Source organism: Bos indicus x Bos taurus, chromosome 10 (genome assembly GCF_003369695.1).
Source record: "Bos indicus x Bos taurus breed Angus x Brahman F1 hybrid chromosome 10, Bos_hybrid_MaternalHap_v2.0, whole genome shotgun sequence".
NCBI lineage: Eukaryota > Metazoa > Chordata > Mammalia > Artiodactyla > Bovidae > Bos > Bos indicus x Bos taurus.
Genome location: NC_040085.1, coordinates 55,601,003 through 55,614,189, shown reverse-complemented (window position 1 = coordinate 55,614,189; position 13,187 = coordinate 55,601,003). Strand labels below are relative to the sequence as shown.

The 13,187-nt window shown below is 38.3% G+C and overlaps 1 protein-coding gene across 2 annotated transcripts in view; it reads right to left on the bottom strand.

Annotated features, from left to right (window-relative positions):
- Positions 1 to 13,187, bottom strand: part of FBN1 (fibrillin 1) — a 264,525-nt gene that overhangs the window by 139,657 nt on the left and 111,681 nt on the right. For both annotated transcript variants that reach the window (XR_003513124.1, XM_027554069.1), the window contains exon 7: positions 2,954 to 3,151. Coding sequence is in view for 1 of the 2 variants with exons in the window: in XM_027554069.1 (XP_027409870.1) it covers positions 2,954 to 3,151 (198 nt within the window). In the remaining variant the exon portion in view is untranslated. The remainder of the gene's footprint in view (positions 1 to 2,953; positions 3,152 to 13,187) is intronic.

Here is a 13,187-nt window from a genome sequence, read left to right as displayed (position 1 = left end):
AAGATTGACAGCGATAACTAGAGGTATTCAAGAAATCCTTAGAGTCAAAATGCAACACATTTCTATAGTAACACTGTCTTTAAGAGTTATATTGAGTGATTCAGTTCAAACAGAATTTACTTGAATGAGATCACTCAGACTACATGAGACAGCTCATGTTTTTATACAAATGAAATGGAAAATGTTCACTGTAAATTCTGGAGAATTGTCTTGCACAATAAAAATTAAACAACCCAGGCAATTAAGCCAAGAAGAGAGAGCAGAGCAGCCACCAGAGGGAACCTTTTTAAAGGTAAGTCGGCTCCTATCCCAGCTCCATGCTAAGTCCTGCAAGAGTCTCACTGACCCCTCTACGCTCTGACCTCATCTCCTAACCTTCTCCCTTTCTGTCTCCTCTCCATCCACACTGGCTTCCCTGCCGTTCTTCAAATACAGCAAAGTTGCTCCTGCCTCAGGGCTTGGCAGTAGGGGCCCCTGCCTGGACTATCCTTCCTCCACAGAGCTGCACGGCTCATGTTGTCCCCGGCCCCCATCAGACCTCTGCTCTCCTGCAGCAGGGGACCCTCTCCATGCCCCCCGCCTTGCTCCCCATCACTCACCACTTCTCCTTACTCTTTCATGTTTTCCTATAGGACCAATCACCAGCTGACCTAATAAATATCTGTTTGCTTTGTTTTGATGTTTTCAATACAAGATTCCAGAGTGCAGTTTTTCTGTTCGTTCACTGCTAAACCCTCAGCACTCAAGAAATAACTGTGGTCCTACATGGAACCCCAAATATTAACTTTCCAGGAGCAAAAGTCATCATTCCAGGCTCATTAGAAAGATGCTGGCAAACGTACATGTATATCCTCTTAATCTCTTCATCCATAACACACAAAACTCTGGTTTAATAAAAAAAACCTAGGGAGGCAGTCTAACTTTTCTTCCTCTGGGTATTTTTTTGGAAACATGGAAGCCTATTTACCTTTTAGTTTTACTCTTCATTGTGTGAAGTGAGAGAGCAATTGCCAATGGTAAAATCTCTAGTAATCTGTGTTTTTGAAACAAGTTGCCACGTTGGAAGAGGGTTGCTGCCTGAACAACAATTTATTTTGGTTTAAATTGTCATTTGCTATTTTAAATGAAATGTCCTGGCCTTACAAATCAATGACAACATGTGAGTATAATTAGATTATCTTTTATAGCTGATCTCAATTTTGTCTTGCACCAGAATTTTCCATTCTTGATATGCTGAATGTGTCCATTAAAATGTTATTTGAAATTAAAATTGGACATGGACTCAAAACTAGATAGTCTTTCAATCACAATTTCCAGCCAAGAGGAGATATGTATGAGGACACTCCGCTGGTCATATATTCCAAGACTGAAGATGGAATAAACTCTTCACTGAGCCCACTGCCTACAGCCCCTTGCATCTAGACTAAGGACTAAAAACATTAGCAGCAAAACAGTGTCCCAAGCTGATAACAGATTCTTTCCAAAAAAAGGCATGAAGAATTTCATTCTCAAAGTGGTACTACAAGTGCCATTTTGATTCCATGGGTTTTCATGAATTTTCTTCTTATAAAAAAACTTTTTTCCCTTGGATGTTGAATAGCAGAGTCAGAAAGGAACAGAAAGAAAACGGTGTAAAAGTCTGGATTGTACAAAACGAATATCAAAGCTATGGAGAAGCAGCATTTCCCTCCCTCTCTTTACTCTCTTCCCCCAGATTCTCTCAGCACCTCAGCCTCTACGGCTCATGGACAGGCAGCGGGGCCCTCAAATCTGGCTTTCTGGTCACTGTTGGTGAGTTCAGAGGTATTAGCCATCTTCAGAACACCAAGGCCAACGATTTTTTTCAAAACTCCCTAAGACTTTCCAAGGATGAGAAAAATAAGAAGGCACCAGAGGAAAAGCAGAATGAAACTTACTCTTTGTTACACAAAATTGTACAATCTACCCTTTTGCGACTCTAGGGTTTCAAAGTGACTTCCTGCTATTCCTAACATTCAGAAGGATACATTCAAAGGGCCAGGATTGACAGTGTTCATGTGAAATAGAATTTATTGAAGTATAATTTAAAGGAGCTCCACAGAACTGTGTGATTAAGCTCAAGCTCTGTTTCATTGCACATTATCCTTAGAATTGACATACAGAACAAAACCAAACTAGGATCTATGTGCCTCTGAAAAGCATACCTTGAATTTTCTGAAAATACTGCAACTTTCTAAAAAAGCACTGAAGATGTCTAAAGGAAACAGATACAGGCTGGAAGTTTTCAGGCCCATCAGTTTAGTGGAGAGCTGCCTCTGTTCACTTCCTCCTATTTCCTGCCAGACATCCAGACAATAAAAGAATTTGTACAGCTGGAAGAACAGGAGTAAAAGCCAAAAACAGAGTAAGGGCTTCTATGGGAGGCAGGAGAAGAAGCGAGCGGGCGACATCTGGGGATATTTAAAACTGTGAAACAAATCCTAATTTATTTCTGACTTGTTTTATAAAAAAGAAAAAGCATAATGTAGCATGTAAAATGGAGAGAGGAACAATTTTTTTCAGGTCAACTAAGTACAACCCATGAGACAGAGGAACTCCAACAATTTCAAACGAAGGGGGAAAAAAAAAGCTAAGAAAAACAAACTACCTTGTTCACAAATTTTGTTTCATGTTTATACACAGGATTACTATAATGTACAACATTGCTGTAAACAGAATCATATCACTCCTGGGAAACACTTTGGGGGTCAGAGCGGGGGGGTAGGGGGACTGCTGGCAAGGAAAAAGTCCAGAGGGGCCAGCTGCTCTCTCCTGAGCCACACTCCTAATGCCTAAGCTGGAGATCATGCCGTCAGCGAAATCGTGAAGTTATGCCTCTGACACTGCTTTTCCATTCTCTCCAACTTCACTGGAGAATGGCTCTCCAGAGCAAATAAGATGGATCCATTAATAACTCCACTGGCCCGGGCTTTACCTTGACAAGCTCCTGTGCGGATATTTGGAATGAAGCCGCGGCGACAGGGGTGGGGCTGGGCAGGACACATCTCACAGGGGTGGCCCCAGGCACGGCCGACCGTGGCACAGCAGAGCGTTTTCGTGCAGACAATCCCGCTGAGCTGTCCCTGGCACATCTGGTTGCTGATCACAGTAAAACATGGACCTGTCCTGTAATCTGAAAATAAAAAAGGAGAATTCCGTGAAGGTCTAGAAAAGCAGGAAGATTCACACAGAAGAACAGCTGGACCCATCTTGCCGGATTCCAAATTGCAAAATGGTCTTCAGGAATGGAAAGAACCACACATCACCAACTTCCATGTGAAGTCTGGGGTACACCACTTCTGAACTGCATGTACCTCATCTACACAATGAGGATAAAAATATCAGATTCTATCCACTTTGAAGATGCTGTTGCAAGGATCAGATGAGCTAATGGAAAATACTTTACAACTGGGACATGCTATCCAAAAATGACACAATAACGTTATTTACACATTCATTCACCTACGAAAATGTATCAGGAACTATTACAAATCCATTCCCATGCTTTATATAGATGCTTTGGTGATTAAAAGAGATCAAATCCCTGCCCTCATTAAGCTTACAGTCTATTATTATTTAGGTTGGCGAAAACAAAGAATTTCAAACTTGCAACAAGGCAAGTCAGCACACCTTTTTCTCTGGAGTTTCTTGAAAAACAGAAATAGTTATTTGTTTCTTTTGATTGGGTCCATCTTACTTCAAACACACACAGAAAAAAGCAAACAAACAACAAAAAAACCTCATTCAAAACAAAAACAACCACCAAAACAGTTAGCTCTGCAAAAGACATCGGATATTTAAAAGAGAGGGCACTGATCTGAAATCACCATACCCCATAGACAAACGGATCATCTTAAAGCAAACAGAGGTAAGCTGAGACCCTAGGAGAAGTTCCATTTTCAAGTATTCTTGCCCAATATAAAATCTCCTTTTTTTTTTTTTCTAAAGGGAGAAAGTCAATCTGGATTCAGCAGCCAGCAAACAAGAAAGATTATGATATAGCGAGCACAGCGGACCAAAGCCAGGCTATCGGCAGCCTCCCTGTAGTGGAAATCTGGGCCATAATGGCCCTTTCTGTTCTACAGTGGTCTTGGCAGATAAGGGAGGCTGGGCTTTGGCAAGACTCTTGGGCTCCTATCCACAAGCCAACACTGCATGCTTCCTCACGTCATTTGCGGATGTACACAGATAGAGCATTTCCTATGAGTCCAGGGGTGGACTAAGTGAGCCCATTTAAGTTCCTTTCACCACTGAATTCTACAGGTTCATGAAAATCACTGGGTGTGACTGGGCTATATTTTCATCTTGATGTTCTTTTTTCTTTCTCCAAGTAGTTCAGGGGACAGGAGATGAAATTCACTCAGGACAACTCTTTATCACAGTACCCACAAGAGTGAACAGGCTGAACCATGACAGTATTTGGGCAACAGCTGACTCTTACCAGTTGGCGGACCCCCATCCTGTGTATTTCTTCCTCCTTTCTCTCTGTTGCAATTGCGACCCCATCCGCTCCCCATCACTAAATGTTCTTCCTCACTCTCCCTTCTATCTTGCTAGAATGGGTCACCTGTGGTCAATGGCACTGCCCTAATGCCTGTGCTGGAAGATGAGCCTTCTAGGAAATTCCAAACACAAAGCTTCATCCAGTCAAGTATAGCAAGAAAACCAGCCCAAATTACGGCAGCACTTGAGAGATAGGCAGAATGGTCCAAAAGTCAAGTCCTTATCTCCACATCTCTGTTTCTCTACTCCAGTGCTTACCAAAGTGTGCTATGATGGGATGCAAGGAAGTTTTATATCATATGGTTTTAATAGTTACATATTAATTTTAATTCATATTATTAAAAAATACAAACACACCAGACTCATAATTTCATAGGTGTGTTTGCTATGATGAGAATGAATAAAAGAACTTTAAATATAAAGAAAAATATGAAGTAAACGCTAGTCAGGAATATGCAAACAGGCCAAAAGTTGTGTAATTGGGACATAAACAGCAGTAGCGTTATCTTTTCAGAAAACTAGCCTTAGACCTTTGCTGCCCCTGCCCTTCTTTCCAGCCCTATTTCCTGATACTTCCTCAGTTTACTATTGTCTTTTTTTGTTTCCACATTTTTTTACCTGATTAGCTTTTTATACTGTCAAATTCTAAGTATATTTTAATATCCTTCATAAAATGCCAGATCTATTAAAAATCTACTATTGTCTTCCATAGACACTGTATTCAAACCAGAATCCAAAAGTGCTTGAGCTGTTGAATAAAATCTCTGCCCTCATTTCATTCTATCAATAAAGAAGTCACTCAGCACCATGGTGGTGTACAACCAAGTTGCTCTTAAACACAGTAAGTGCCTGGACAAAGTCAAATGCTTAAGCCATCATTCTTTCTTTGGCTCAGTTCTTCCAAATAGTACTTGTGTGGGTTAGTCACTCAGTCATGCTAAATTTTTTGCGTTTCCATGGACTGTAGCCCGCCAGCCCCCTCTGTCTGTAGCATTCTCCAGGCAAGAATACTGGAGTGGGTAGCCATTCCCTTCTCCAGGGGATCTTCCTGACCCAGACCTCAAATCCGGGTTGCCTGCATTGCAGGCAGATTCTTTACTGCCTGAGCCACCAGGGAACCCCCAAATACTACTAAGGGCATTTAATAAATACTTCTCTGATAGATGTTGTTTATTTTATATTATAATCTTTTATATATTTCTGTGATTCAAAAATAATTATTTCAGTTACTTAGAACAAGGCAGTAACATATAAATAAGAAAATAAAAATCACATATAATGGCACCTAAAGAAACCTGATTTCTTTTTTTTTTAATTAATTTTATTTTATTTTTAAACTTTACAATATTGTATTTGTTTTGCCAAATTATATTATCCTACATAATTTTATATGTAAGCTTTATCTTTTTTATCACAAAATTGGAATTATACCCAACAGTCAAATTTGAATCCTGTTTTTTTTTTTTTTTTACTTAGTATTGGCAAAATCATTTTCCCATGTAAATACTATTCCAAAATATGACCTTAATTGCTGCATAATTTTCCATCAAGTTATGACAAAATTTATTCAATAATTTAATTTAATCTTATGCAACACACATCAAGGCTTTTATGACTATATACATCTTATAGTTGAGACTGAAAGATCACAGCAACATAATCTTTTACTTAAAAAATGAAAACTTCCATGTTAGGTAACAAAGAAAGAAATTTAGGTTTATTTCCTATTTTCTTTCTAACTTATTGAGACAAATGTAAATATTTTAATCCAACAGACTCACATTGGTATGTCATTTTTCAATCTTTATAAAACATAATGGAACATGAATTTTAATTTATAGTTTTCAACACTGTTTGGGTTTGTTTTTCCTCTTTGTTTTGCCAAGATACTCTATGGAATTCTTACAAATGAGAACTGCAAAGATTCAGGGTATATGCAAATACAGTGTTTTCTGCGTGACACGAGCAAAATCAAGGCACACTAGAAAATGCTAGGAAAATCTGAGTCAGTCCTATCTAACACTGGTTCCAGACTTCAGACATGAATTCCTCACTGGAAGGTTTTCATCAAAAGAAAAATAACCCTTAAGACTTTTCCAGGGTCAATAATTTTTGCCCTCGTTTCAATATGAAACACATGGAATAGAAACAATACTTGTTAATTCTGACAATATTCATTAGGCATCTCTAGAGCCCACAGGGATCCATCTTTATTAAATACACTAAATATTTGGCAAAGAGTTGGAATATGTACAACAGAAATCTTTTGACTTGACACATTTCCTCACTAGATCCTTATCACTACAGACAAAGAGAAAAACCAGCTCATTTGACAGTGCAGCTTCGTAAGTGGATGTAAGGGTACTTGAAGAGTCAAGTTTTCAACAAAAATGGTTGATCACAGAGGGAGAGGCATAATCTGGATGAAACAGAATTGGATCTAAAAATCTCTTGGAAGGTAAATGCTGTATTAACATGGTTTTCAAATGTCATTCTTATTTGGCAGCATGTGCCTTTTGTCCTGTGCTTCATTTAGATTGCCAAAGTTATGCTGTTTTTTGTCCAATACTCCAACCACAGAAAAAAATCTGCCCATACTCCCAATTCCTTACTAATAATCCAATTATTTACAATTATTCCCATAGCACTTTTGTGATACTAGGCTAAATTTACATACTCTTTTTCAGACAGTCCCAGCTTTAGACAGGGAATGTGCCTAATTCAATGCTTGGATAATATCTGACTCATTCCTGCAATGTAAATCATTATTCCTAGTGCAAATAAAATATAGCATTAAAAATATTTTGTGTTCACAGATTGCTCTGCAATCACTTCCTTATAAGACCTCCATGAACTAGGGCAATGGGCCAAGCCTTTCTAAAATAAAAATGCAATTTTAATTGTTTTTAACTGGCTTTCTCTAGTGTGGCTAGTTCATGGGAAATTCTGCATCTACATGTTCCCATTATGAGTGGTTAGGCTCAAGGATTGTTCCCCAGTCCCAACAGATTTGGCCTCAAGGCTTGGGATTGAACCAACGTACATCTGCAGCCTCCCATCCTCACCTCCTTCCCAGATCTACAGCCCAGAATGCTGTGACCTGTGGTATTATTTCACTTTCATTTGCAGTCAGACTTCACCCTGAAGCAAATGCATCATTCATAGAAAAAGAATATTCTGTGGTACAATGATTTCTTGTCACTCCTGCCCAGTCACTAAACCACAAACTGCAGGGAAGACACAAGGATATAATTTTGGGCACCAGGCTCCAATTATTTTAAACACATCTTTTCATAAAAATTATAAACAAAACAATAAGATATCAATTTATCCACAATACAGAGGGTCACAGCATGCTTCTTCCTTCCAGGTAGGTTGGCCTAGGACACATTAAGCTCCTGACATATAGAATTTCAATACAGCTTTTCGAGGAAGGAGTTCAGAGAACTTTCAGTCTGAGCAAAATGAAGGCAAAGAAGTTCCATGATCATAATCAGTCTCATAATTGCTACTATCTCTTCTTATTCTAATCATTCTTAGCCTTAGGACCTAAATCACCTGGGGATGTTTTGCAAAACACTGATGCTTGGACTGCAAGGAGATCCAACCAGTCCATCCTAAAAGAGATCAGTCCTGGGTGTTCACTGGAAGGACTGATGTTGAAGCTGAAACTCCAGTACTGTGGCAACCTGATGCGAAGAGCTGACTCATTTGAAAATACCCTGATTGCTGGGAAAGATTGAGGGCAGAAGGAGAAGAGAATATTGGATGGCATCACCGACTCAATAGACATGAGTTTGGGTGAACCCCGGGAGTTGGTGATGGACAGGGAGGCCTGGCGTGCTGTGGTTCATGGGGTCACAAAGAGTCGGACATGACTGAGCGACTGAACTGAACTGAATTGATGCCTGAGCCTCAGCCCTGTCCTGCCATACACCTCCCTCATGGAAGATGATTCAGTAGATGTGGCATGGTGCCTGGGCATCCATAAGTGAGTCTGCAAAGTTCTTACAACACAGCTGACTGCTCACCTGAATGTCTAACCTTAGAAATGTGAGACAGGCCATAAACTGGGATCACTGCCATGCAACATAACTGTGTCTCTCAATGAGGATGGGCATTCTAATCACAACAAAGTATTCATTTCCATAGGGTTGACTGATTATGAGGCACTTTATTATATCCCTTAGTAATTATATTGACTACATGCTCACTAAGCCAGACAACAAATCAAAATTTAAGAGGGTTAACCACCAACTATTCCACTGTCCTAACAGTCTATGAATTCACATTGCCAAGCTCTCTCTTTCCAGTGTGACAGAGCACATTTATATACACGATATCACTGCACGACCATAAACTCCCATTTCTAGCTTCTTTGTCCAGTATGGGTGCTGGTAGTTGAGTAAAATTCCAGGGGGATCCAAAGACATTGATCAAACTTCACGTCAGTAACACCAAAAGTTAACTTTTCATTTCCTCCAGAATTGCCCTACAGTGGAACACTTTGAAATCTTCCCACACACCTGTTGATATGATGAAATATGAAATACTAAACATTATCTAATAAGTGGATGCCAAAAACAGTGAAACCTTAAATCAAGCTTCCAGACCTACCTAGCTTCTAGTCAAGAGGATATACAGGGATAGAAGAACAAGATAAATAACACCATGAAGAAGGAATCAGAAAACCAAGCATGCATGATTTTCAAAGACAACTGGCCTGAACTTTTCCAAATGTAAATGACCCCTCATACACAAAAAAGAAGGTAGAGTTATTATTTTAGATTAAAAAATACGAATAACCAAAACTTTACTGGATACTGTTTCAAAAAGAGACAACTGGAGAAATTTTATATGAGCTGGACACTAGAAGATATTGTGGAACTGTTCTCTTAGATGTGATCATGGGATTGTGGTTATATATGAGATGGCCTTATTTTTTAGAGGTAAAGTACTATGATATATGTAATTTAATTTTCAAATGATTTAGCAAAACAGACCACAAATGTATTGTTGTTGTTCTTCAGTTGCTCAGTTGTGTCCGATTCTTTGCGACCCTATGGACTGCAACATACCAGGCTTTCCTGTCCTTCACTATCTCCTAGAGTTTGCTCAAATTCATGTCCAATGAGTCAGTGATGCCTCAACCATCTCATTCCCTGTCACCCCTTTCTCCTCCTGCCCTAAATCTTTCCAAGCGTCAGGGTCTTTTCCAATGAGTCAGACATAATATATGATTATACACAGGTAATAATACATACATTTATAAAATGCATTATAAATCACACTGATATCATATATTATATAATTAAATATATAATTTACACTAAATATAAACAAATTAAATATACATAAAATTATATATGGGCTTCTCTGGTGGCCCAGACAGTAAGGAATCCATCTGCAATGCAGGAGATCCGGGTTCAATCCCTGGGCTGTCCAGTGGGAGAATGACAAGCCTTGATGGTGTATTAAAAAGCAGAGACATCACTTTGCTGACAAAGGTCCACATAGTCAATGTTATGGTTTTTCCAGTAGTCATGTATGGATATGAGAGTTGGACCATAAAGAAGGCTGAGAGCCAAAGAATTAATGCTTTTGAACTGTGGTGCTGAGAAGACTCTTGAGAGTCCCTTGAACAGCAAGGAGTTATCAAACCAGTCAATCCTAAAGGAAATCAACCCTGAATATTCATTGGAAGGACTGACACTGAAGCGCCAATACTTTGGCCCCCTAATGCGAAGAGCTGACTCACTGGAAAAGACCCTGATGCTGGGAAAGACTGAGGGCAGGAGGAGAAGGGAACAACAGAGGATGAGGTGGTAGGATGACATCACTGACTCAATGGACATGAGTTTGAGCAAATCTGGGAGATAGTGAAGGATAGGAAGCCTGGTGTGCTGCAGTCCATGGGGTTGGAAAAAGCTGGACACGACTTAGCACTAAACAATAACAACAAAAAAATTATATATAATATGGAACATACAGACATGCAATATATATACACATATACTATATAATATATATATTTATATATATTATGTACAGATATATATATATATATATATATATATGTTATATATACACACACATATATACTGATGCTGGGAAAGATTGAAGGCAGGAGGAAAAGGGAACAACAGAGGATGAGACAGTTGGATGGTATCACCGACTAGATGGATATGAGTTTGAACAAGCTCCGGGATCTGGTGATGGAAGCCTGGGAAGCTTGGCATGCTGTAGTCCATATAGTCACAAACAGTTGGACACAACTGAACAATTGAACTGAACTGATATACATAGAGAGTATATGTACAGAAGTGGGAAAATGTTAACAAATATTTAGTGTAGGTAGAAGGTATGTGGGTATCCTTATATTATTATTTCAACTTTAATGGAGGTTTGAAATACTTGGTAATAAAAATCCTTAGGGAAGGCTGGAAATCCTTTCAGAGCTAATTTTCCTATGCAGTATTGCCTCTCCTATTTCATTTAAGCTGGTTTTTTTTAATGACCCAATACATTTTTAATCTACTTTCTAATCCTACATTTCTATAAAATACTGCATGCAAGATTGCCTATGAAGCATGGTCTACACAATGTTATTAAAAGAATATGACCTTTTGGCAAATTGTACTAAACTACACTATAGAAAATGTTTACTTTCAGAAACTGTTTCTGCTAGTGTTCAGCAGCTCAGTCATGTCTGACTCTTTACGATCCCATGGACTATAGCCTATCAGGCTCCTCTGTCCATGGAATCTTACAGGCAAGAATGCTAGAGTGGGTTGCCATTTCCTACTCCATGGGATCGTCCCAATCCAGGGATCAAACTCAAGTCTCTTGTGCCTCCTGCATTGGCACGTGGATTCTTGACTACTGTGCCACCTGGGAAGCCCCAACTGTATCTGAGATACAGCTTAATTTTAATTTTTAAAAAACCATCTTAGAAACAAAGCATAGGAATAAGAACAACACTATTCTGTGTGAATATTTTCTGTGACTTTCAACTTCTTTCATCTGTAAGTTAAAAATACTGACATATAAATTTTAAACAAATATCATTCAAAACTGCAATAGCAAGGTGATGTGCTGTACAGCATTTAATCTAACACGCAGACTAAGCAATTCAAAATCCAGGCCATAGTTCTGCAGACCCAATTTTGTGTGTCAGCAATTTGACTACAGAAAATTATTACCACATTTTACTCTACTCCATGATGAAGAAAACAGTAAGCAATCTTGTTCAGGGAAGAGAAGATCTCATTTCCAAATAATCACTTACCTGACATTATTCATTCCCTCACTGCACGTCCTACAAGTCTGTACTGATTTCCATTTTCCCCCAAAGTTATCTCTGAACTCTTTTATTAGAAAAAAATTAAAATGGTTGGGGTGGTGGCTAAAAGTCAAATTCTGGTTTGGGTGATATATTTACCATCAAGATGATCAAATCACAGAGTGTCTTCAGTTTTAATGGTCTGCAAATTCAACTTGAAAGAACCAGCTGGCTCTGATATTATTCACTGTTAAAATGGCTTGTATGAGTGCCACATTAAACCAAACTGCAGTTTCACCACAGAGCATCAGCTATTGAACAGCAAGACAAAAACAATAGTATTATGTAACAATATGATTTATTTGTTCTTTTGTATTTTCTTCAAAGCCGGGAAGTAGAAAACATTCTCTACCATCCAAAAGCAGGATTAACGACGTAAGAGTAAAGGGCCTGATGATCAATGCTATTCAATATAAAAATTTCCAGGACCAACATATTCTTAGATCAACTCTTATATCTCAAAAGTGCCCTGTAATACTGCTGAAGTCCCAAATATAAGTTCTAAGAAAAGCAAACTAAATTTCCAAAGGAGTCCAATGGAATATTTTATCATTAAAATTTGAAAATGATTACTACTTTTTGGAATATTATTATTATAAATGAGATTTTCACATTTGGAGGGTAAAATCCTATGTTAGTAAAGGGGTAATAAAAACAAATTGATTACAAATATTCCACTACAAGTTCCATTTATATAAAGTACCTAAAATAGTGAAATTCACAGAGAGAAAGTAGAATAGTGATTGCCAGGGGCCGGAGGAGGTAAGAATGGGGAGTTATTGCTTAATGGGTATAGCATTTCACTTTGGGAAAACGAAAAAGTTCTAGAGATGGATGGAGGCTACACACAATGTGAATGTACTTAATGCCACCGAACCATACACATAAAAATGGCTAAAACAGAAAACTTTATGTATTTTACTACTATTAAAAAAAATCCACTGCATAAAATAAAATAATATAAAATAATAAATACGAAATAAATATAAATTTAAAGTAATCAGACATTCTGACTTCAATGATCAGGTTCAATGAGTAAACTTGACAACTATAAAATGCAGTTGGGAGTCCTTTATTCATTCAACAAATATTAATTGTGCTGTATCAGTGGGCAGTGTGGGATAAAGTCCTTAACCACACGTAGTTTACCACCTGGTTGAGGGAGGAGGTCAATAAATATAGGTAAATACATTAAAAGGAATGACAGATACGAGTTTGTGATTTAGTCTACAAATGAAATAAATGTGCTGGTGTGATTAAAAAAGAAAAGTAGTTGGGGATACTTGCCTTGATAAGAGTTATCAGGAAAGACTTCTTGGAGGAG